Consider the following 25,128-nt stretch of genomic DNA (forward strand, 5'->3'; position numbering starts at 1 on the left):
AGTCCTATTCCCGTAACCTAAGCAATATGATATTATTTATTTATTTGTTGAGCTATTTTAATTTAATTCAAATAACCACATAAAGAATAAAACACTTTATTAATATATAAATATGGAATAACTCTTAAAACTACATACAATTAAATGGAATGTCTACAACCTTAGTCCCTTCTCATGTAAATCCCTTTTTGCCTCTATGATCTCTGCCTGCAACTCTTTGGCCGCCTCGTCACAGTTATTGAAGGTAAATACTCTGTACAAGACCACGGTAACAGCATACAGGCCAAACAGTATGACAAATATTATAGGTGATATTACCACAAGTGTCATGTTTTCTTCAATTAGTTTATGCTTGACGTACCCTCCTACGAGAGAGTACCATACTGCAAAGATGGCTGAAGTCACTGATATCCATTCTAGAAGTTTTGTCATTCTGTAACAAACAAACTTTATCATAATTATTTTTTTTTTTAAAAGAATATTTGCATAATATCTATTATATATGACCAATATTCCCATTTCCCTACAACTATGAGATGAGTTTGACCACTTTGCCATTGAGCTTTTAACATTATCAGCCAAATTTAATGAGTCATTACAGGGACAGGTATCCCTCCTTTTAGGTGGATATGAAATATGGAGCTTACACCCAGTATGCTGCCTCAAAGAGACAATGTTAAATTCTTCAACAACTAAAATCAGATGTGAATTTCAATGACTTACCATGAGATGGAAGGCTTAACATGTGCTCTGAGTAAATTCTCGGTTTTTATTTATATACTAATACTAATGGAATTAAAGCAACAATAAATAGAGAAATACTTTGCACGACATGCTAGAAATAAAACAACTAATGCTAGTGACTTCATCTGCGTCAAATTGATTTTTTTACAAATCCTGTGGGAACCATGGATTTTTCCAGAATGCAAACTAGTCTATGAGTTATTCCAGAGTAAAGTCTATTTCCATTTTAAAATATCAGCCAAATCGGTTCAGTAGCTGCAATGCAAAAGAAGAACAAACACACAAACTTCACCATTAAAATATTAGTGTAATTAGTGTGATGGACCATCCTGCATCTGTCTACCTGAGATGTGGATTTCAAGCCACATGTGCCTGTAATTATTCCATCAACATTCATAACCCACACAAACACAGCAAAGCTGCGTAGCAGTAGCACTTCCCTGGAAGAGCTCTAACACAATTAGTTCTACTAAACTAAAATCATTAAGTGTTATTAGCTACTCATTTAAATGAATCATAATAGCTCTTTGTACTAATCATGGAAAAAGAAAAGTCAAGGAAATTGTAAGATACAAGATAAGACTCTGATATAGGAATTAACTGTCTTGCTATATACCTAGGTTATGGATTGTGAAATTTAAGTAAATGTCTCTATAAATGTTAACCTCATTATTGTTATTGTTTTAGACATGTTAAAATACTTTTTAAGAATTTTCCAGTATTTTATTAAGCACTATATGCTTAATTATACTATTAATGCAAAATATATTTCATAACCTAAAAAAAGACTAAGTATCAAAAAAAAGTAATACGTTATTATACTTACTTGACTTTATTGGGTTATGTGTATTCTTGAAAACTGTAGATTAACAGAAATTAAAGATTCCTCCTCGCTAAATTGAAAATTGTATTTGTTTTGAATATAGAAAACAACAGAAATAGAAAATTAACTTAACAGCAACAACAAATGAACAGCTGACATTGACAGCAACGAATTAGTGTCAAAATGACATTGACACTTTAAGTGTAGCAAGCTTTACCGGTTATCTACTAATTATAAGTTTTAACCCGAACTTACTATGCTAGTGACCCTGCTTCCTGCATCTACAGCCGTGAGTTTGATTCCCACAACTGGAAAATATTTGTGTGATGAACATGAATAATTTTTTCAGTGTCTGGGTGTGTTTATACATTTGTGGCCGACGCCAAGAGACATGACCAACCCCTGTAGACAAGTGGCACGTCGATTGCATTTCGCCGCGGGGATGATCGCCGCGCCGCGCTAACTGGACACGCAATCATTGCAAGAATTAGTGATCCGAACTCAGCTACTCCATTGAGCATGCACTCATGCAATTTTTTATGTTTACATACATTACACTCATATTTAGAGTTTTTACACTTCCTGATCACACAACTCAACATTTTAGACAATAATATTATGTTTACAGAATGTGTTTGTTTACAATGCGTTGTTTGAGCGACAAAACAAAATTAAGTCAATTAGGGACCTTTGTTTCCTTCAATTTTGACGTGCTAGATGGATGCTGGCATCATTAGCAACCCATTTTCGTTGCTTTTTTTCTTGTTTGTTTGTTTGTTCAATTGTTTGTACTCGACTAAAATACTAATACAAGGTAGTCTGTACGGCCTATTAGTGGAAGAATTAGGCTTTGGTTAAATTTTATAATTAAAGCTAGAAACACTGCAATATATTTGGCCAGTTTTGTTGACGTTTACGAAAGTCGAAACGTCAAATGTCAATGTAAAAAAAAAATCGAAAACAATGCAATTTGGCCTTGCTAGAATTTAGTGATAAAAAATCACATTATTTTAACACAAAAACCTGTGGCTGTGAGAAGAGAGCAATTGTGCCGTTCAATAGCTAATAGATATTATTAAAAGCTGCAAAATGAATGAAATCGATGATAAATTCTACTATGTGTATAGCTCATCTTTGGATCACAAAGTAGAAATAAAAATGTAAGTATTCATATAATATTTAATCTAACAATGTTGCATTATTATTTACACAATGGATATTGCAAATTAGTACTGCTCTACATTTTTAATTTTTTGCGCAAGCTGCTTCATATTACGAAAGTCTTCTGCTGTAATTCTATCTGAAATAATATCACATTTTTTACGATTTCAACAAGTAATTATAAAAATAGACAAAATTGGTATGAAATAGGCCAACAAACTAGAATTTAAATGTAGGACTTTTTTCCAGTCAGAGCCACCACATTGTCAGCTCATCCAGTCTTATGTTTTAAGCAGCCTTATGTCTTATGTTTTGTTACGGTGGTATGCATGTCCATTTACAAAACAGAGGTCCTGGGTTTGATCCCCGGCTGGGTTGATTGAGATTTTCTTAATTGGTCCAAATCTGGCTGATAAGAGGCTTCGGCCGTGGCTAGTTACTACCCTACTGGCAAAGACGTACCGCCAAATGATTTGGCGTTCCGGTATGATGTTGTGTAAAAACATCCTAGGGTAACCAACCCAGTACGAAAACATAGTAGAGGTGTGGATTTTCATCCTACTCCTAACAAGTTAGCTTGCATCATCACTTACCATCAGGTGAGATTGTAGTCAAGGGCTAACTTGTAAAGGATTAAAAAGAAGCTGTTCTTTCTGCATGCCATTAGGTATATGTATACTAAAACAATGTAATTTTTCAGTGGTACCCTGGAAGGGAAGCGGTCTAAGCCAGAGTATGACAAGTTGCTCTCGGACCCAATGCTCAAATTCTCCGGGCTGTACCAGGAAGGCTGCTCCGACTTGTATGTGACGTGCCAGGTGTTGTGTGATGGGGTGCCACTGGCGTTACCTGTCACTACGTCATACAAGTCTTTTACTAACAGATGGAAGTGAGTTTTTTTATTCAACGATAAGGTACCAGGTAGCCCTTGACTGTAATCTCACCTGATGTTGTGTGAAGCGACAATGCAGTCTCAGATGGACAGAGACTTATTTGACTACAAGTTTATCTAACCCACAATTCTGACAGTTTCTATGGAGTATTGTACCAAAACACAAACACAGGACCTTTCTGTTGTGGACCACAGCTCTACTTACTGTGCCAGAGAGGTCATCAAAAATAGAACAAAAAAAATAGAAGAGTCAATGATAAGAACATTATTTTTAGATGAAGTAGACTAAAAGTGTTTAAAAGTTACCAGAGGGCCTAGTAGCAGTTTGATACTGTTACTATCGCGTTAACCTAAATGCGAATTTCTAAGGAATTGAAACAGCGCCATCTAGTTGCACTACTGCACAACTGTTTCAATTCTATATAAATTCGCGTTTACGTCAACGCGATAGTAACAGTATGAAAATATTGAAAAAAAAAAAGTGTCAACATTACACAAAGTCTATAAATTATGTAAAGCTGAATCTAATATCTAAAGAAAAAAAGTGCTTGCCACTAAAAACTATACATAACAATTCTCTAAAGTCATTTCCATATTGTTTCAGTTGGAATGAGTGGGTGACTTTGCCAGTGTATTATAGTGACTTGCCCCGCAATGCCATCCTAGCTATGACAATCTACGACTGTGCTGGCCCCGGCAAACTGATGGTGGTGGGCGGTACCACCATATCACTGTTTGGTAAACATGGCATGCTGAGACAGGTGAGAATATACACTGGCATACACAAGGTTTTAACTAGGGTATGCAGTGTATATACGAATTGTACAAAATGATCTTTTTCTTCTCTAATACAGCTCATGGTATACATATGCATCTATGAAATTCATACCACTGAATAACAAGATATAAGTTAAGATTAAATTAATTTTTGAATTTGGTACATTTGGCCTACAAGTTGATCCCGCCAACCCATATTGGAGCAGCATGATGGATCTTAAATTTCCTTTCTCCTATAAGGAGGAAGGCCTGCATCACTATGGGCAGTTTAAATAGGCTGATAATGATGATATTTTAATATCATCATTCGTTATTAAAAGACTAATTTTATAACTAACAAAATATTCCATTCTAATTTATTCTGTTCTGAATTCTGTTAATATTTAAAATGTTTAGATTACCAATATATCAATGATGAAAATATAATCTTGTTGCTAACTAGAGACAATGTTGATTGTTATAACATGAATACACCATTAATTCTGCATGCAAAATGTGATAAATAGCCAGATAAAGTTTTGAAGAAAATACCTATTACCTTATTAGTTATTACTGTTATTACTGTTTGCTCAGCACTGATACTTGATTTGTAACTGCACAAGATTTCACCCGCATAGATATAAATATGATACAACACTCACAGATACCGTGGCTTTTTATTGGTAACGGAATTTTCAAAATGGGTTCAGTAGATCTACAGATTACCCCTAGCCGTTCAGCCGTTTAGCCGTGAAAAAGTAACAGACAAACAGACTTACTTTCGCATTTATACGATTAGTATAAGTAGATTTTTGCATAGATCCGGAAGATTTAACAAGCTAGACACATTTCTTCTTAAATTAAATGTCCTAATTTAAATATATTTTACATATGTTTAGAATTGAATCATGATAAATTTCAGAATAATGCCCATTAGGATACACTTTTTTACTCTGGAAAATTAGTTAATTATACATGATAGGTGATTTCTGTTCATAAGTACCTGTTAGATATACTTATAATATGTACATAAACGCTTCCTAAATGATGTCATCTATAGCCAGTTTAGGTCGCGCTAGACACTCGTATGCCTAATTTTTTATCAAGCATCTCAATAGATTGTATGGTGAATGAACGAGGTATGATTGTATGAAGGAGGTGAGATTTGTTTAATTGTATTTTTTTCATTCATTTCATTCGAATCTACACCCTCTGTAATCGAAGGCAGAGGTCATATCCACTGGGCTATCACGGCTTAATTGTTTGATTGAACCCAAAATCTACTCAACCGATTTGAAAAATTCTTTCATCATTATTTGACATCTTAACCGAATAACATACGAGTAGATAGCCTACGTTATTTATGCCCATATTCCCATGGAAATGGAAATTGTGCGGGTCTTGTAATCTTATCATTCATTTTGAATATGAATTTGAAAAATCGCGATCGTCACAGTATGAAAACATTGAAAACTGCTACTAGGTACCCTGCCTCGCTATACTTAGTCGTTACTTTTTTGTCCAAAGTATATGATCAACGATCTAATGCGATTATAAAGTCTGTCTCTATAGAATCGATGTTTCGTAGTTGTAATTGTGTCCGTCGGTTTAAAGAGCTCCGTAAAAATATCTTTTTGTTTAGTTGAATGGTGTAAAAACCGGGCAAAATCTTCTAGTTCAGTATATGATATATACGAAATTAGGATCGTTTTCCTCAGAAAATGACAGACAATTTTGTTAATGGATACTGGTCTTTCTGTAATTAGTCTAAGCTTTTTAAAAAAATCATACAGTATTAGTATTTGCTGGATCAAATCAAGTGATGACGTAAAGACAGTCTCCACCTCTTAGCCCGTGTACTATGTTGCAAGTATCACCTCTGCCAATAAAAAATAATTTATCATTATATATGCAACAAATTAGCATATTATTCTAGTTATCGACTTATTTACGCGATATTGTATGTGTGCTACATATAAAATTGTAAAAAGATTTGTCTGTTTATCTATTCAAAGTAGTATCATTGACATGCAAAATATGTTAATTAGAGACATCAATATAATCACTTACTATGCATGACCCTCGCAACTTTAATTTTAAGTTTTCGAATAATCACACTAATATTATAAAGGCGAAAGTTTGTGTGTGTGTAAGTGTGAACGTATGTTGGTTCCTCCTTTACGCTGCGGCTACTAAAGCGATTTGGGTGAAAATTGGAATGGTAATAGATTTACCATTCCAATTTTCATCATAGACTACTTTTCATCCCGGAAAAAGCCATGGTTCCCGCGGGATTTGGGAAAAACTGAATTCCACGCGGAATTCGCGGGCGTTTGCTAGGTATTTATAATTGTTATATTTTAAGTAAAATCCATTTCCATTCCAAATTTTAGCCAAATAGCTTCAGTAGTAGCGGCGTTAAAGAGTAACAAACATCCAAACATCCATACACACTTTCGCGTTTGTAATACTAGTACGATGGTGATAATAATAAGTCGAAACTTATAATGGAATTTACGAGGGTTCCAAACGCGCCGAAATTACAAAAAATAAAACGTGCCTAATGCCTTGCCCCTGTGTAACCGGTGATACCTAAAATCTTGTATTGCGCAGCTTAAAGCACGATATTCGGAAACGTCATAAAGATTGCATCCAACTATACCTCAAATATAAAACTTTTTTTTTAAATTGTTATAAATACTCGCGGTCGAAACTAGAGGCAAATGCTAGTTCACATAAAACGAGGCTATAGGTATTTACTGAGAGATATTCTCGAGTCAGTGATCTCTAGCCTGTGCCACAGAGCAGTGCGGCTTGTTGACATTTGTGGATTTGCTTTCAACTTTGTGTTTCTAACGTGTGAATTGTTTCTGTGCTATATTCCTATTTCTTACTGATTTTCAAAAAGATGTGATTGTTTATAATATTAGAATTGCTCGAAATATTCGTGCAAAAAAAAAATTAAATTGGTCCAAGCAATTATTGTTTTTAGAGCACCAATAAACAACAAAAAATAAATTATGCATATAATAAATATATCAATAACCACTTTATTATAATAAATAACACTTTAATATGTGAAAGCTGTGTTGAGTTGATTGTTTGATATTCAGATGCAAAAATTTTAAGAAAAAAAACGAATACCTAATCTGTTGAGCTGTTAATCTTGTTTTATGATTATTCATGTGATTATATTCAAAGGAAACATTCTTCTACTTATATATTTATTTCTGCGATACTTTGCGTTAATGATTTTGATTTATTTTTATGTCAACTGTCTATAAATTAATATACTACCCTCAAGAACATTGTTTTGCCAACATGTACATTGTGTGATTTCACAATCGTTTGATTTGAAAGCGCGAATGAATAACAAATTTTTTTTTGATTAAAATTTTTCAATATTATTCAAACTTTCAAAAATATTAACTACCTACAGCTATTATACAAATAAATGAACTTGCAATCTTTTTAACACTAATTAGGATTATGATTATTATAAACACATCTCTTTTTTTAAATCAGTTAAAATATCTAGAAGTAAATGGCCAAAGTCTTGGGTATTAAATGGTCAGGATCTTTAAAAACCTTGTAAGATAAATGGCCAAATGGGCAACTCGTCGTCAAAACCAAAACCGTTTTACAAGAAATGGAGCGTATATATAGTTAGTGCATTTCGTAAGTGGCAGTATGTTTTGAAAAAGGGCATGTTCGACCTTCGAGTGTGGCCTGGAGTGGAGGGCAGCGAGAAGACGCCGGGCAAGGCGCCCGACCGCGGCAAGGAGCAGATGCAGAGGCTCGCCAAGCTGGCCAAGAAACACAGGAATGGACACATACCGAAGGTGGGTACCTGCCCGTAACCACAGATATTTATTTAATTTATTTAATACTCTTTATTTGTACACCACAAATAATAAAAGAAAACAAGCAAAACAGAAACATAAGAAAAAGTAGAATACAAAAGGCGGCCTTATCGCTTAGTAGCGATCTCTTACAGGCAACCTTAGGCTTAGGGCCTTATTAGGACAACTGCAGGTGGTGTGTACGTAGTAATAATGTACATTATACATACATACAAATAACTACACACTAATACATAAACCATAATACACAAATTATATAATAATTATAAATATCATAAAATAAACTAATATATATAATATATCATTATGTCGTATGATAAATATTCTAATAAAATAAAATATGTAACTAGTGACTAAGATAATATGTCTTTACGGATTTTTTAAACATGTCAAGTCTGCAAGTACATGCGCGGACACGCTTGCGATGTTCCGCACACCCGGGTGTACGCGCGCCCTTGCTACTTCTATTGCTAAAGGCGTTAGCTTTTAGCGTTGTCTGTTCTGTGCCCGTAACCATATGCACAAATGACTTCGTTGTTGTTCGTTGTTTTTGGCGGCCTCCGTGGCGCAGTGGTATGCGCGGTGGATTTACAAGACGGAGGTCCTGGGTTCGATCCCCGGCTGGGCAGATTGAGATTTTCTTAATTTGTCCAGGTCTGGCTGGTGGGAGGCTTCGGCCGTGGCTAGTTACCACCCTCCCGGCATAGACGTACCGCCAAGCGATTTAGCGTTCTGGTACGATGCCGTGTAGAAATCGAAAGGAGTGTGGATTTTCATCCTCCTCCTAACAAGTTAGCCCGCTTCCATATTAGAGTGCGTCATCACTTGAGATTGTAGTCAAAGGCTAACTTGTAAAGAATAAAAAAAAAAAGTTGTCATGAACCAAAAAAAATCTAAATAAAACAAGAACAGTCTATCAGAAATAACAGTTTAGCGCTTTATTACTACTTAACTTAAATCAACAATATACCCTGCATTTTACATTCGACTAAAAATACAAAAATCTTTTGAAGCTTTTCTAGAACAAGATACTTTGTGACCTGCTATTTTATGAATATTAAACGCGTTTAATTCGAGGTTTCTATTTTATGTGAGTTTTATTTTTTGTGTGATTTATTAATTTCGTAATGACATTAGAGATGCTTGGAGGTGGATCGGGTTATCGTTATAAAACTCAGTTTACTTGTTACTTGACACCTTGGGTTTGATTGATAGATACACAGTATTTAATCTACCACAGGTACAGAATGCAAATCTAGCTAGAAAAATAAGCAAAAACTTGGTTTCCTCGATTTTAAATTTTGATATGAAGATTTATAAACTGTTTATATCCTGGCTTATGTTGAGTAAGAACACGATTATTAATGATTAAAGAATCATGGAAACAATACTTTGTTACTTTGGATTGTACATACCCACGGATATAACATTTTGTGGACTGCATCCATAGCTAGTTGATGATTCGATAGTTTCCTTTACTTACTCGTATCTAGGGCAGGTTTTCAACATCGAAACGAAGGCAATCGGGAGCAAACCCACCTTTCGAAGCTACAGACCCGCCTAACCGCCAGGAAATCAGCTTCTTCCAGACATGTTGGTAATGGCTTTCATTAAACACTGCACTGGGCCGCGGTCTCGATAGTACCAAGTGATAATACATTTTACACGAGATTAACGTTTAATACGAAAATTGCCGAATTACACATATTGCCGCATGGTTTCGAGGTCTTTTGTCGAAATATTGCGTATAGAACGCGCCTGCGTGAGCCATAAATGACGGCTGGTCGAGCGCGTTCGAGAGTAGTTTTTTCCATAACTACCCTCAAATCAGTGATTGAACTACCCACGCAGATTAAAGAACTGACCAGAAAAATTAAGCAAATAGTCACAAAGTTCATCAGATAATAAATTGTTTGTTTTCGTGTGCTTCCCAGGTAGACTGGTTGGACAGGCTGACGTTCCGGGAGATAGAGATGATCAACGAGAAAGAGAAGAGGAGTTCCAACTACATGTACTTGATGATCGAGTTCCCCACCGTTCAGATCGACGGCATCGACGTGAGTGTAGCTCGTTCTTGTTTGTGCTACATCTGCGTATTCAATGTTGATAAAAACTGAGGTGCGCTTGTCTAAAAAAATAAGAGCTGGTTTTACCATCTTTTAATTCGTGTCGGATAGTCTAACCGCAAGTTTTGTCGCATTTTTACTTAATATCAAGTGAGAAAGACAATACTTGTGAATAAGCTATCAAATCTGATAATGCGGGTTTGGAATCTTCGTTTCCTGCATAATGATCACCATCAGAAGCCTAGCAGACTACCCGGAACTGTTTCACTACATCATGTTTCTCAATACAAAATTGCGGCATAACAATAAGACAAATTGTAGGCGGATGCTTCCAACAAGTTTCCCACTTTAGGATTATAACGACAGTGGCGAGCAGGAAGGCGTACTCATGATACATTCCACTAACAGTAAAGCATGTTGCCGCTCGCGTATCCTCCCCATCCCTCCTTCTATATTCATGCCCTTGTACCGTGCAATTCTGCGGTTTCCCTATATGGTGTGGAATTCTGTTCTGTCTTCCGCGTATTATTTGCATACCTTTACAAATAGAGTAAGAAGGGAATTACATACACATAGGGATGGACATCTTATAAAGATCCTGTGACTTTACAAGTTTTGTAAATAATACGTATTTCTTTTATTTGCAGCACGCGGTGGTCTATTATGAGCAAGACGGAGACGAAATGTACCAATTCAGAGCTCAAGCAGAGATCGTCACTGTACCAGACTACGAAATATTACAGGTACGTAGGGTTATGGGTGGCATTTTCAACATTTTCATCTTCAATAATTTAACACATGTTATCGCCGCGTTGCAACGACTTGCGGTACGGACGGCTTCAGTGTACTCGTGGCGTTCGAACCGTCCACATCTCTTGTTGTGTAATTCTTTAAGTGTTACTTGGGATAGGCGGAGAGAGTGACTTGAGTGGAAAAGGGGAGTGTTTGTATACGGTCAAAGGATACTTTTACCCTACACACATCGTTTACAAGTACGTGACTTCACTCAAGGTCATGCTCTGCCATTGTAGGGTCTTATTTTGGTTACAGTTTGTTTTGTTAGTTAAGTTGTCCTGACAAGTGTTGTGAATCATAACCGTGTATCTAGTTATATTAGTACACCTAGCGTGCATCTCTGTGATCTAATGAATTTACCTGATGGAAGGCTTGAATAAAATTGGTGCCGTGGCAGGAAAACTTAGTAGAGAGCAAGCAGCATCGGCTGGCGCGCTCGCTGCGCTGCGCGGTGCCCGGTCGCGACGCCAAGCCGTCGGCCGCCGAGCGCGACCAGCTCGCCGCTCTGCTGGCCGCGCCGGCTGCGCTGCATGCTCTCTGCGCCGACGACCAGGACCTCGTGTGGAAGTACCGGTAACAGCAACATCGGCAGAACTTAATGGATAAGCTTACATCACCCCTTTACTGTTATTAAACAGTAGCCGAAGCACTATGGTTTCCTCCGCTTTTTTCCTCTTCCCGAGGACACTCGCAACATATAACGTGGCTTGGTGGTAAAAGAATTCAAAATCGGTTCGGTAGATCCAGTGATTACCCCCTACATCACAACAAACTACCTCTTTATAGTATTGGTGTACCTTTATAGTATTGGTTTAATTGATTATGAAACACGGCTCGTATTGCGCGCTGGGAGAGGGCTTGAATGGTGGGGAGTGAAGGTTCCGTTACACTCTCCGACGGTTCATTAATGTCATCTTCATTAGACTCGTCTTCTTATAAGCAAACCGAACTAACGCTATCTTGTTTCAAGTTTGTTGTATGTGACAATGAAAGAAATAGCGGTTTCCACGCTGTGGGCAGCAGCCATCCATGATCCCGATTAAATTCTAAAATTGATGTACCTCTTAACCCTTCAACTTTTTGACACGAGGTCGACAGAGTTGCGATGTCGATGTTGCGAATTAGTCTTTCAATAAATAGAAAAGAAAAACTATTTGACTATGAGCAAAAGTTGTTTAAGCAAAACTAAAGTCTATGATTATCAAAATTCAGTTTTTATTTACTTGCTGGACGTAAAACTCCGACGGCTAAGCACAAGTCTACATTCATTGCCGAGCCGCCGGCGGTTTCCCGAAAGTTGACAGCTGAACAATATGTCAAATTTCGCGAACTCTGATAATAGCTCCCTGGTAAACATAGTGTCAGAGAACTCAAAATGCAAAAACGAACCGTTTAACCCTTACTACATGAAATTTCACACGAATATTCGTAAATAGAACTGCTGAACGCAGGTTACCTAAGCCCTTGAAAACTTCAAATCTTTTAATATTCAATGATAAGAGCCTCGTCTTTTTAAAATCATGTTACTAGGCTCGGAATTGCATTATTACCCACCTCGACAGTTAAAGTACTGTTTTAAGACTAAGGCTAAAGTTCGCCATTATATCCATAGGTTCTACTTATCGTCGCACCGCCGAGCGTTGACCAAATTCCTAGCGTGCGTCAACTGGAACCGTCCAGGTGAGTATTGTGGATATTGTATTTAAAATATTAATCTTAGCTCGTTTAAATTTTGAGCGTACAGATGCATTAACACAATGTACATTTGTGTATTGAGTATGTGTAAAAGTAATATCATTTTCTAGACAAAAACAAGCCTTCAAAGATCTTAAAATGGACGGGACTCATCACCGATATGTCGTAGTTCGATTTCCGCCTGCTGGACTTTTCGTATTCCCATTCCTATAGCAAGTTCGTTGAAGACACTTCAATGATATGCGGGCGACGGGAGTGGAAGGACTGCACGGATATGAAGTCGGGTGCGCAGGGCATCGAGAGTGTTACGAATTTGCCAAGCTATACAGTATTTACCGACTAGTTGAAAGGAAATGGGAATATTGGTCAAATTAAAAGATATACAAAACTAGCGGACGCCCGCGACTTCGTCCGCACTTAGACTTCCCTAATCCGGCCCGCAAAATACGTTCTTAGCAGAAGTCTACTATATATATAGTCTATTCCATCTTCGTACGTCAAGTAGTTTTTAATATTTTTAACCGACTTCAAAAAGGAGGAGGTTCTCAATTCGGCCGGTATTTTTTTTTTTTTATGTATGTACACCGATTACTCAAAGACGCCTGGACCGATTTCAAAAATTCTTTTTTTGTTTGAAACGGTATAGTCCCCATTTGGTCCCATTGCCATCATGACAAGATCTGATGATGGAATCCTGGAGAAATTGAGGGGAACTTTCGAAAATTATATGGGTGTCTAGTGTGTTCGTAAACTTTTCCATTTAGTGCCTTTAAGAAATACAAAATTATGTAGGTTTAAAATCGATCTGATGATGGAGTCATAAAACAGACGAGGGAACTCCTCGGCGATTTACAGCAGTTATCTTGTGTTTGGGCTTGATTAATTTGTCTTAATGAGAACTTTCCACATAGATAGGTTGTGACTGTCATTTAGGGGTTTGGTGATGAAGACCAAGGACAATTAAGGGAACTCCTTAACAGTTACCAGTAACTGCCTTGTGTTTGGCCTTGATTAATTCGTATTGCTGAGAACTTTCTACCTAGATGAGTTGTGTCTGTTATTAGGGTCTGATGATGAAGACCAAGGTCAATGAAGGGAACCCCTTGACGGTTTACGGTAGCTACCTTGTGCTTGGGCTTGATTAATTTGTATTGCTGAGAATTTTGTACCAAGATGGGTTGTGACTGTCATTAGGGGTCTGATGTATTCGTTTGAGATGAAATTTTACACTAAAAATTGAAAAATAATAAAAATTTTAATAAAAAAAATACAACCGACTTCAAAACCTAAAAACGTACCCACTAAACTAAAAAGCGAAAAATAACATCATAATATGTTCTACATGCTGATCAGTATGAAGTCGGTGCTTAGCCGGTGTTGTCTTAATTTAAGCCATTTCTGACAGGACCACATGAAACAACATTGTCTGCAAAATCTAAATCTATAAGATGGCACATGGCTTGAATTAATACATCACCGGCTTAGCACCGCCTTCATACTGATCAGCATGTAGAACATATTATGATGTTATTTTTCGCTTTTTAGTTTAGTGGGTACGTTTTTAGGTTTTGAAGTCGGTTGTATTTTTTTTATGTGATGATCTATCGCAATTATATGGATATACTTTTAAAAATGTATATTATCACACACTTGGTGGCAGGCGAGGTGCGCCAGGCGCTGGCCATGATGAAGCAGTGGGCTCCGATGGACGTGGAGGACGCTCTGGAGCTGCTCACGCCCAAGTTCACGCACCCCGCCGTCAGGAAGTAAGTCAAATATATCGCAAAGAAAGAAAATCTTGAGAATCACCTATCAAAGTGATCCCAAATAAAATCTCTAATCTCAATGATGTTGTGTCAGTTACTCAGCGATAGTCTTAGTATCGTCCTGTTACTGAGATTAATATAATACTCCAGCAGAACCAATGCTACTTATTGTCCGCGTTAAACCCCTTATCACCCCTAACATTAAAGAACAGTCAGTCAATCATTACATAAAGTTATCTCTCCCATTCGCTCAGCCTTAAAGTTGACATTTTCCAAAAATTTAAAGGTACGCAATATCAAGACTGAAACAAGCTCCCGATGAAGACTTACTACTGTATCTGTTACAACTGGTGCAAGCATTGAAGTACGAAGACTATATGGAAATACATGATGGTGAGTTAAAGTATATGGTAGGTAAGGGAGACTATTTAGTATTCTGATGATAAATAAATCCTCCACTCCAAGATTGTGTAAAACATTGCCTATAATAGTAACGTAAAATCACAGGACACTTTCGTAAGTACACATCAGTAGCGAAGACTGAAATTTTAACATGTGTTTTTTATTCTAAATGTGTTTTGGCTACGTTAAATCCGTAAAACTCGGATTTACCAAAGGTAACCCAAAAGGAATCAGGTTGCTACGAACCATCGTCTCGTGTCATTCAATGCCTTTTTCTTGTGGAAGATATCCACAAGGAAGAGATCAGACAGATAGATCTTAAGTTTTGGCCAATAATAACAGCAAGAATACCCTTCAGACCGAAATTCAATTATTGTACTTTTCCTGACAAGTTATGACACTGACTATTACGAATTATTTTTTGTGATTTGTATTCGTGTTTCGTAGCGGCGTCATTGAGGGGCTAGGGTGTACATAGAGGCTAATGATTTTAAACTTATTTCGTGGTTGTTCATTATCATAAAGGCTATCTCCAAATCGAACTCAATTGACTATAAGACCTTTGAGTTAAGGAAGTCAGTTGCTTGGCATCTCAAATGAGAGTAACGTTGGCTTAGAGGAACGTTATACTTGTGGCCGATGGGTTTTATGGGCTGAGTGGAATATTGTCTCAAGCTAGTGGTTGATATCCACTTCATGGTGACGTAAGCAACCGGAACGACATAAGAATATGCTACAGTCTTAAGTTACGCTCCAAGTGATAACGAGATAATTTAGTATGTATATCGCTCTTTTTTTTTATCCCATCGCAACTAAAGACTTAAAGCAATTAGATTTAAAGCTACCTTTAAATCTAATTCTCGTTCTGACGTAAGAAATTTAGGAGATATTGCCAAATACGGTCGTTTTTGTGCAGAATACGCGCGGATCTGCGGCAAGGAGGTGGCGGTGTACTCGGACGCGGAGGGCAAGCTGCTGCAGAGCGGCCACAGGGGCAGCCAGGCCAGCTTGCTGTCCACTTCAGGTTACTTTTTATCACATTTTAACCCTCGATGCAATAGATATCATAGAAAGCTGATTTCCATGGGGTAATCCAGATCAGATAAAATAATGACTGAAAAAAAGTATCAATTTCTCTCTTTCAGGGATGTTATAACATCTAATTGAGACTCCCACTAGATCTTATAAAATACTCTCAATTGTCTAAAGAACACCTTTTGTTTAGCTCAATTGCTAAACAAAAGGTGTTCCTTAGACAATATCCGGTCTACAAATACAATGCTTAAATATTGGAGCTATTATTGTTTGAGAGAGGCTTGCTTGCTTACCGCTTAGGTAACCAAAGAGTTTTGTGCCTTATTAGCAATGGGGGTCCAGCATTGCTTCACTGATTAAGAGTTTTTGGACGGAGAAGTAAAGTTCAAAGATCCAAAAGCACCACTCAGTTAAGTCTTTTCAGAAATTGCTTTCATTGTATTCTATACTTACATAGTATATTTTGTTCTATCCCAGTGTTAACGGCGAGCGAGATGACGTCGTCCACGACCAGCAGACAGTCAGACTCCGCGGTGGAAGAGTCCGCCGCAGTCGCCGAGAGCCTCGCCAGCAACGCCGGCGTCGAAGTCAACGACGATTACCTGTATGCTTATTGTAATTTGTAAATGCAACTGACTTATTTGTCCCTCCCATTAGCTCTGATGTACAAAGGTTTTATAACTTGAAGTTAGTATTGTGTCCGTTAGCAAAATTGTTCTGGTCAAAACAGTAAGAGGGGGTAAAAATTTACCGCAAAGTTGTCATTTTTACATCATGAATACTAAGAAGCAAGTGATTTAAAAATAGTATCCTGGGCGTAGCAAAGGATTCAACGCTTTTTTTTACGATTCCTCAGATTATTCTTACATAATACTGAAAAAAAGCGTGTGATTCAAATATAGAATCCTGAGCGCAGCATAGGATTCAACGCTATTTTATGACTCCTCCAATCATACTTACTTTTTTTTTTTATGCGCAAGTGAATCTTTGGAGCCATCCGAAGAACGCCTGAGCCTCGCCAGTTTCCTGATCGCGCGCGCCTGCCACAACAGCGTGGTCGCCAACTACCTGTACTGGTACCTGCTCATCGAGTGCGAGGACACGGACACGGGCGCGCGGGACCTCGCCGCGCGCGCCATGTACCTCGCCGTCATGCGCACCTTCTCGCACCAGCTCGCCAAGGGTGAGTCACGGCAGCGTGGCGTTGACTGTACTTGATATAGTCGGGTGCAACCTTAACATCGTGCGATAAGCTGCGTAATACAAGATTTTCCATATCCCTGATTACGCGGGGGCGCGGCGACTTGTACCTACCCGAATTCGCCTCACTGGAAAATACCCATGCTCAACACACACTATGCCACACATCACAATATCTTCAATATGCTCTCCCAAGACAATACCTTGCAATATGTGGCATAACCCAGAAAATGGCCCCACCTAAACATTATGCTACATGACCTTTTAAAAATAGATCGTACAGTGCTGACTTTTTTTGGAACCGCAGACCAGGTACCGCCACGAATATGGCCCACACAACCTTATAACCTAACTGAGACATACCCTGTCGTGGTGGCCGACTGTACCTGCTCATCAAGTGTTGGTGTAGCGTGCCTTAAGGCTAGTCTGTAATGAATTATTATGACGCACAAGCCGCGTAGGCAGTTTTATGTTCGACGATTGCCTTAGCGTTTGAACAGGGCAGTCACTCCTAATTGCTCGTCATTAACGGTGGGTTCTACAGTCTGGTTAGCTATTTATTTACTTTAACTATATTCCTTATTTGTATATCATACTAGCGGATGCCCGCGACTTCGTCCGCGTGAAACTCGATGTAAACTTTTAACTACCCCTACCCTACCCCTACTCTAACCCTACCCTACCTCTACTCTACCCCTACCCTACCCCTACCCTACCCTACCCTACCCCTACCCTACCACTACCCTACCCCTACCCCGTTTTCTAATTATTATTAATATGAACTTTATACACTAACAATAAAGCTCAAATTGACTACGTTTTAGTTAAAAAACATTTGTATGGGAAAAAGAAAAGGGCTATTTTTATGGTTTTTCCGGCAATTATTCGAATTTTTCTCGCTGTAAAAACCATCCTAGAACTTCAACGAACAATTTAAAAAAAAAATTGACCAAATTGGTCCAGACGTTTATGAGTTATGCGCTTACCAACGCATTTTGCGATTCATTTTTATATTATAGATTTATATTCAACTACCGGTCAAGCTTCGCTTCTCCCGTTTTCCCAACATTTCCCTTTACTGCTCTGCTCGTATTGATGCAGCGTATAGTGTAGTGGTCGCTGTTGGCAGGCGCGGCGGAGCTGGTGCGCACGCGCAGCTCCCTGGCGCGCCAGCAGGTGTTCATCGACAAGCTGGTGGCGCTGGTGCGGCGCGTGGCGCGCGAGAGCGGCAACCGCAACAAGAAGGCGGAGCGCCTGCAGCAGCTGCTCGCCGACGCCGACGCCTTCAAGTTCAACTTCGCCAACTTCGAGCCGATGCCCTTCCCGCTCGACCCCAGCGTCAACATCAAGGTGCGTCCCCTACCCTACCCCTACCCCTACCCTAAGAATCCTATGTCCTAAGACATCCTGGTTCTAAGTTACCTCTCCACCAATTTTCACTCGTAGTGTAACTAAACAACTTCCTTCTATAGATATACTTATAGATTTATTTGCCAAGCTGGTGACCCATCTGACTCCAAGTGGAAACCTTCGTCTACAAACATAGGCAGCACTTCACAATCAAGGTCTTCATATTTTAATTATGAAGACACAGAATACATAATTATGGTCCTACAAAGATACGTCCATTAGCCTGAGGCGTAGATTTAAAGACATGTGTCTATGACTATATGTGTAAAATTACACCTACACATATAGTCATAGACACTTAGATACTCTTGTATCCGGAACAAAACAATGCTACATTTGTTCCATCTTTATTTTTATTCTGATAGACGTCCATTTCTGAACATAGGCCGTGTTATTTTTAAGTCCTTAAAAGAATTTAAGGGCTTAAATACATACACTACAAAAATAACACGTGCGTGCACATACACATCAAAAATAACACTTGCAGCACCTTGAGATCCTAACGTCCATCGACTCTTCGAATTATATGTCACGCCACTAGTTGAGCTATGTCGGTAATTATGGCTCTTCTGAATATCTCCTCATTTTTGATGACGAAGAGATTGTTAGCGACGCAAATACCATTGATTATGTAATCTGTGCCTTATAATAAATGGTGTCATAGATAATGTGACTTTGACAGCCTTTTAAATAAAACCAACGACTTTTACGTCAAGCGCCTAACCGTCACCATATATGTTCCCGTTTTAAGCCGTTTTTAACAAGTAAACCTGTGTTTTATTAAGCCTGGCCCTTACAGAGATACTACGACATAACTCACTCTGTGATTGTAAGCCAATTTATGAGGTTTATAGCCTTTCGGCTGCACATGATTCCACATGAAGCACTTCCAGGGTATAGTGGCGAAGAAGGCGAGCCTGTTCAAGTCGGCGCTGATGCCGTGCAAGCTCACGTTCCTCACCAGCGAGGGCGTGGAGTACGAGGCCATCTTCAAACACGGAGACGACTTGAGGCAGGACCAGCTCATCTTGCAGATGATCACGCTCATGGATAAATTGTTGAGGAGGTACGTTCTTGTATCAGTGTCAACTACTCAAAAGGTGTATAATCTAAACAGTCTAAAGTGATAAAGGTCTCTAAGTTGCGCGCCAGGAAAGCATCGCTCTTGTTAGCTCGTCCTATTGCAATGAAAAGGAATAATTTTGTTTTTACTTTCGTTGCGTTGGGATTAAAGGGAGAACTAAATGTTATCAAAATTATCTCAAGCTAACTTAGCGCGCTTCATAGACTTACTGCATTGCAACAAGATCACCCTTATACAAGACTTTCTGTTGTCTTACTTAGAAGATGGTAGCACCATGCTTAATGATCTTTAAGACATTTATTGATCGATTTTTGTGTGTTTCATAGACTAATCATGCCAAATCGAAGACAATGATGATGTTTAAGTCGGGGTGCACTTGCCGAGATGTCTATTCACTCCCGACTTTAAAGATGCACAAAATAAGGGTATAAAACAAATTCTACAATTTTGCCGCACGAAATAAAATTAGATGCAAAACATTTGCGGCAGGTTGCTAGATATTAAACATGTCAATCTATCAATCAATCAATTTAAAATCAATATTTATTTGCAGATACATGTGTAGATATATACAGGTAGTGGATATTATGTTATGATGCAAATGTATCACCTCCGTTCTCGGCATCTGAATTGATAACGAATGAACTTTCAGAGAGAACCTGGACCTGAAGCTGACGCCGTACAAAGTGCTGGCGACGAGCTCGAAGCACGGCTTCCTGCAGTTCGTGGAGTCGGTGACGGTGGCCGAGGCGCTGGCCGCGGAGGGCAGCATCCAGAACTTCTTCCGCAAGCACACCCCGTGCGACGGCGCGCCCTACGGCATCAAGCCCGACACCATGGACACCTACATCCGCAGCTGCGCCGGCTACTGCGTCATCACCTACCTGCTGGGTGAGTCAATAGGCATCTAACACCGATTTACCCCCAAGGTCCAGAACATAATAGTCAAGTTATACCTGCTGGTGAGTAAATTTACCCCAAGGTCCAGAACATAATAGTCATGTTAGGTTAGGTATTTCTATCTCCAATTTGAAGAACAGCCAGTTTTGCTGAGTAGTAACTTTATGCCATTTTTTCGCATATAATTAAAAAAAAAAGGCAAACCTTCATGGACAGTCCATATTGAATTAATACTGAGCTCCTAACGTCTAAAAAACATCCTACCTGCGAAATTTCGGTAATTTTTTGACCCTTGATCTGTCATCATCAATTTTAGCCCACGGATGTCTACTCCTTGGTCCTTGGTATAAACTCTTCTTCCAAACACCAGTGTTTGTATGGGGTCGAACAACACCATTTGTCGTGGGGACCCCATTCTAAAAATCCTTGAACCTTGGGAAAAACGTCGCTTTATTCATACTCATTTTTGTTTTATCCAAAACGAATATTGTTAAGTTTACTCACACAAAAGGTAACTTTTAGAGGATTAGAAAGTATCAAAATTTTCAATAAGACACTTGTTTTCAGTTGAACACTAGCCACTTGTTTCATTTCCAGGAGTGGGAGACCGGCACCTTGACAACCTGCTACTGACGAAGGCGGGCGCGCTGTTCCACATTGACTTCGGCTACATCCTGGGCCGCGACCCCAAGCCGCTGCCGCCGCCCATGAAGCTCAGCAAGGAGATGGTGGAGGCCATGGGCGGCGTCACCTCCGACCACTTCCACGAGTTCCGCAAGCTCTGCTACACCGCCTTCCTGCACTTGAGGAGGTGATATACTCCACACTGTTCCTGAACGTAGACAATGACGCTTCCTTGTGGGTTTTGGAGACTTTTAAGGGTTGAACACACTCGTTATATTTTTAACACGCTTCACTTGTAACTATGTATGTAAGAAAATCTTGGAAACTTAATTTGACCCACTTCCCGGTCTTCTATTAGGATGAAATTTTGCACACGCTCTGAGTTCTGATGACAATACATGAAACGTCAATAAGAGAACAGACTAGGAGGGAAAAATTAAAGACTATAGATATAGGTCTTTTTAAGACTGGGCCACCATTTACGATCCTCTGAGTTTTATCATCCACCCACTTCCCAATACCCAATAAGCTCAGTGTATGACGCCCTTAATTGGGTTACGGGCGTCATACACTGAGCTTGCTGGTACGGTGTCTTGACTCAAGAGCACATTGCCCCAGTGGCCAAAGCTTCCAAGACACGTGTCCCCTAATATGTTTTCTTTACGATGATTGTGCGCAGACACGCCAACCTGGTGCTGAACCTGTTCTCGCTGATGACGGACGCGTCGGTGCCGGACATCGCGCTGGAGCCGGACAAGGCGGTCAAGAAGGTGCAGGACAAGCTCAGGTACAAACTTCTTCATCATCGTTATCAGCGTCTTTTGAATGGCCAGTGTCCTGAATTGTAGGAGTTGCTTCGCTGCTTCAACCTCTTCGCTTTTATGATATACCCATCTGATGTCTATCTTCTTACACCTTTATTTTAAACATATTTATAGATAAGTCTATAACAATGTGTTATAACTAGTTCCTGCGCAAACAATCGGAATTTGTTTTTTGATGAGATATGCATACTTAACCAAGAGCCTACAAAAGACAAACGTTGCTAACAGTGTTACCAAATACACATTTCCACCCTCGTGGTTTCCGTTCCCGTAGGACTACGGGGATAATAAATAGCTTATACCTCGATAAATGGACCAGTAGTTCCTGAGATTACCGCGTTCAAGCAACAAACAGATTTATAATATTGATATAGATTCAATGTTGCAGAACAGTTGTTTTATAGGCACCCCCATAACGCCTCAAAAATGTTCGCAGACGCGCATACAAATGACTTTTTTGCAATAAGGCGTAAAAAAGCGGTGTCTCTCCTACAGAGATTACGTGCTAGCACCCTGCTGCCCAATTCTAGGCCATTGTGTGGAAGTAATTATAGGGCGTACTTGATTGTTGTTTTAAAATATTATCAAAAAAAAAATTCCAATGTTACTAACTGTACTAATTTAATTTAATAAGTAAGATGAAAATGTTACCTACTAATATACTAACAATATATGGATTTGTAATTCTGAAATAAAATAAATTATTATTATTATTATTATTATAACATCAAGAAACAACTTTTAGGGAGTTATTCTGACAGAAGAAGGCCCAGGAAAATCCGCAGAGGAACAATAAACATAGATTTAAAAAATGGACTTTATGAGCACTACATATTCGTAAAGTTCACTTTGACTTTCCTTTGAACAAAATTAAGGTTTAATTCAATCGATTTTTATAAATATGGTGTATGGTATATGGTGGTATAAGTATGGTGATTTTTTCACTTCCAGGTTAGACCTAGGCGACGAGGAGGCCGTCCACTACCTCCAGAACCTTCTGGACATGTCAGTAACCGCTGTGATGGCGGTGCTGGTCGAGCAGTTCCACAAGTTTGCACAGTACTGGAGGAAATAGCTGCTACTTGGAAATTACTAGCGGACGCCTGCGACTTCGTCCTCTCACAGGCAGCCTTCCCATTATGTCGAACCGACAGTTTACCGTACATTTTGAAGTGTCGTGGCTTGTATATTTAAATTGAGGTGTTCACATATATGATGGTACGACTAAATGTTGTTCATGATATCTTTTTGTCTGTGACTGTTAACGACGCAAACACCATTCTTGTTATTTGTTTGTCCGTTACAAAGTGGTCTTCGATCCGGCTCGAAGGACCACTTCGTAACGACCGAAACTAAACAGAAATAATTGGCGAAAATGAGCTCTTCGGGACGTATAACGTAACAAGGGATGTTAACCGTTGATAATTCGTAACGAACTGAGTGGTTTAATTATCTGTGACCCTTTTTTTCGTCAAAACTGTATATTTTCTTTTTAAATATTATAATTGATAATTTGCGTCGCCAACAGTGACGACAGATTATCGTGGTAATGTGAACGGCTAGCACGACAGTTGTAAAACTAAAAAAATCGTCACAATAAACCGACACAATAAAAACCGATACGTATTACTGCCACGACAGCGATAATATCGTACACATCGAACACAGAACCGATAATATTGACCAGATCCAATGGGAACTCCTGTCACGACTGTCGTTTAGCGGTAAATATCGGTGTTTTTCAACGATAAAAGTCGTTATGGTAAGAACAGCTAGAGACGACAATGGTCCAACGGTAAATTTTACTGCTTCGACATATGAGGATGCACCGTTAGGCCTCCTTAAACGGTCCCTGTCGCAAAATTCGTTTTTAGCATATGTTTACTAGTTATAAATTATATTTCCTGCCAAATTTCATCTTTATATGTCAAGCGGTTTTCAATATTTAATGATGGCTTAACTTTTCTATATACAGGACGATTCACTTGTTATATTTATATCTCGACTAGTAGGCCTATGCTTGCATGCGTCAAATTATCTGGTAAAGAGAAAAGACGATCATTATCAATCCATATTCGGCTCACTGCTGAGCTCGAGTCTCAAAATAAGAGAGGTTAGGCCAATAGTCCACCACGCTGGCCCAATGCAGATTGGTAAGACTTCACACACGCAGAGAATTGAGAAAATTCTCTGGTACGCAGGTTTCCTCACGATGTTTTTCCTTCACCGTTTGAGACATGTGATATTTAATTTCTTAAAATACACACAACTGGAAAGTTGGAGGTGCATGCCCCAGACCAGATTTGAACCCACACCCTCCGGAATCTGAGGCAAAGGTCACATTCACTGGGCTATCACAGCTACTGGTTAATAATTGATATTTAGTACTTTAAGTAGATATTATGTTCATATTTTAAATAAGATGATCTGTTGAAAATAAAATTACTATCTAATATAAATAAATTAATAAATATATTTGGAAAATACATGACTATAAAGTCCACTTAAAATAACTTGAAGACATTACTTGAAGTAATAGCCAAGGGTTATAAAAATACTCAGATCTCAATGAAATAAAGTTTTTATAAATAGAAGTTAATTATGTTTATAAAACTGCAATAAAAATATGTAGTTTTTTTTTATATTTGTAATTATAAAAAGCAGGAACAACATTTGTTATAGTATATTTAATGAAGGACTAGGACTCTGGTTCTATTATTATCATAATATTATACATGTAAAAAATTAAAGAGTTAATAATTTTTGCAATAAATAATAAATAAATAAACAACACCAAATAGTAATAAGATGAAGGCTGTTTTAGCATGACATTAAAACTTTTCATAAAATTTTCCAAAATTAACTTGTAACGTCATGAGAAATTCAACATGGCGGTACTTCCAAAATAGCATAAAATTTATTTTGTATATGCCAATATATTTAGTAGAAAAATACATATTATAAATTATCTTGATGTATATTCCATTAAAATGTGTATTATAAAGGAAAAAAATAAGCCTGTCATAGCTGTAAGAAATATATTTGTAATTTTTTACTGTGATATTTAAAAATAAAATATTTTCTTTAA

The 25,128-nt window shown here is 38.3% G+C and overlaps 1 protein-coding gene and 1 long non-coding RNA gene across 2 annotated transcripts; one reads left to right on the forward strand and one right to left on the reverse strand.

Moving 5' to 3' along the window:
- Positions 1-80: 80 nt before the first annotated feature.
- Positions 81-1,722, reverse strand: LOC128198911 (uncharacterized). Its single transcript, XR_008251617.1, has 2 exons — positions 1,571-1,722; positions 81-433 (listed from the first exon to the last, which is right to left on the reverse strand). It is a non-coding gene; the product is annotated as an uncharacterized LOC128198911 (long non-coding RNA).
- An 825-nt stretch (positions 1,723-2,547) lies between these two features.
- Positions 2,548-25,126, forward strand: LOC112049315 (phosphatidylinositol 3-kinase catalytic subunit type 3). The gene is made up of 19 exons (XM_024087164.2): positions 2,548-2,727; positions 3,429-3,617; positions 4,225-4,381; positions 8,081-8,218; positions 10,174-10,296; positions 10,953-11,048; positions 11,498-11,673; positions 12,713-12,780; positions 14,456-14,561; positions 14,848-14,954; positions 15,880-15,987; positions 16,476-16,602; positions 16,979-17,181; positions 18,328-18,548; positions 19,502-19,674; positions 20,345-20,583; positions 21,190-21,403; positions 21,896-22,003; positions 22,992-25,126. Exons 1-19 carry the CDS (start codon positions 2,657-2,659, stop codon positions 23,113-23,115), a joined length of 2,748 nt encoding a protein of 915 aa, XP_023942932.2. The 5' UTR covers positions 2,548-2,656; the 3' UTR covers positions 23,116-25,126.
- The last annotated feature ends 2 nt before the right edge of the window (positions 25,127-25,128 follow it).

The sequence above is a fragment of the Bicyclus anynana genome, chromosome 17, assembly GCF_947172395.1.
Source record: "Bicyclus anynana chromosome 17, ilBicAnyn1.1, whole genome shotgun sequence".
Classification (NCBI taxonomy): domain Eukaryota; kingdom Metazoa; phylum Arthropoda; class Insecta; order Lepidoptera; family Nymphalidae; genus Bicyclus; species Bicyclus anynana.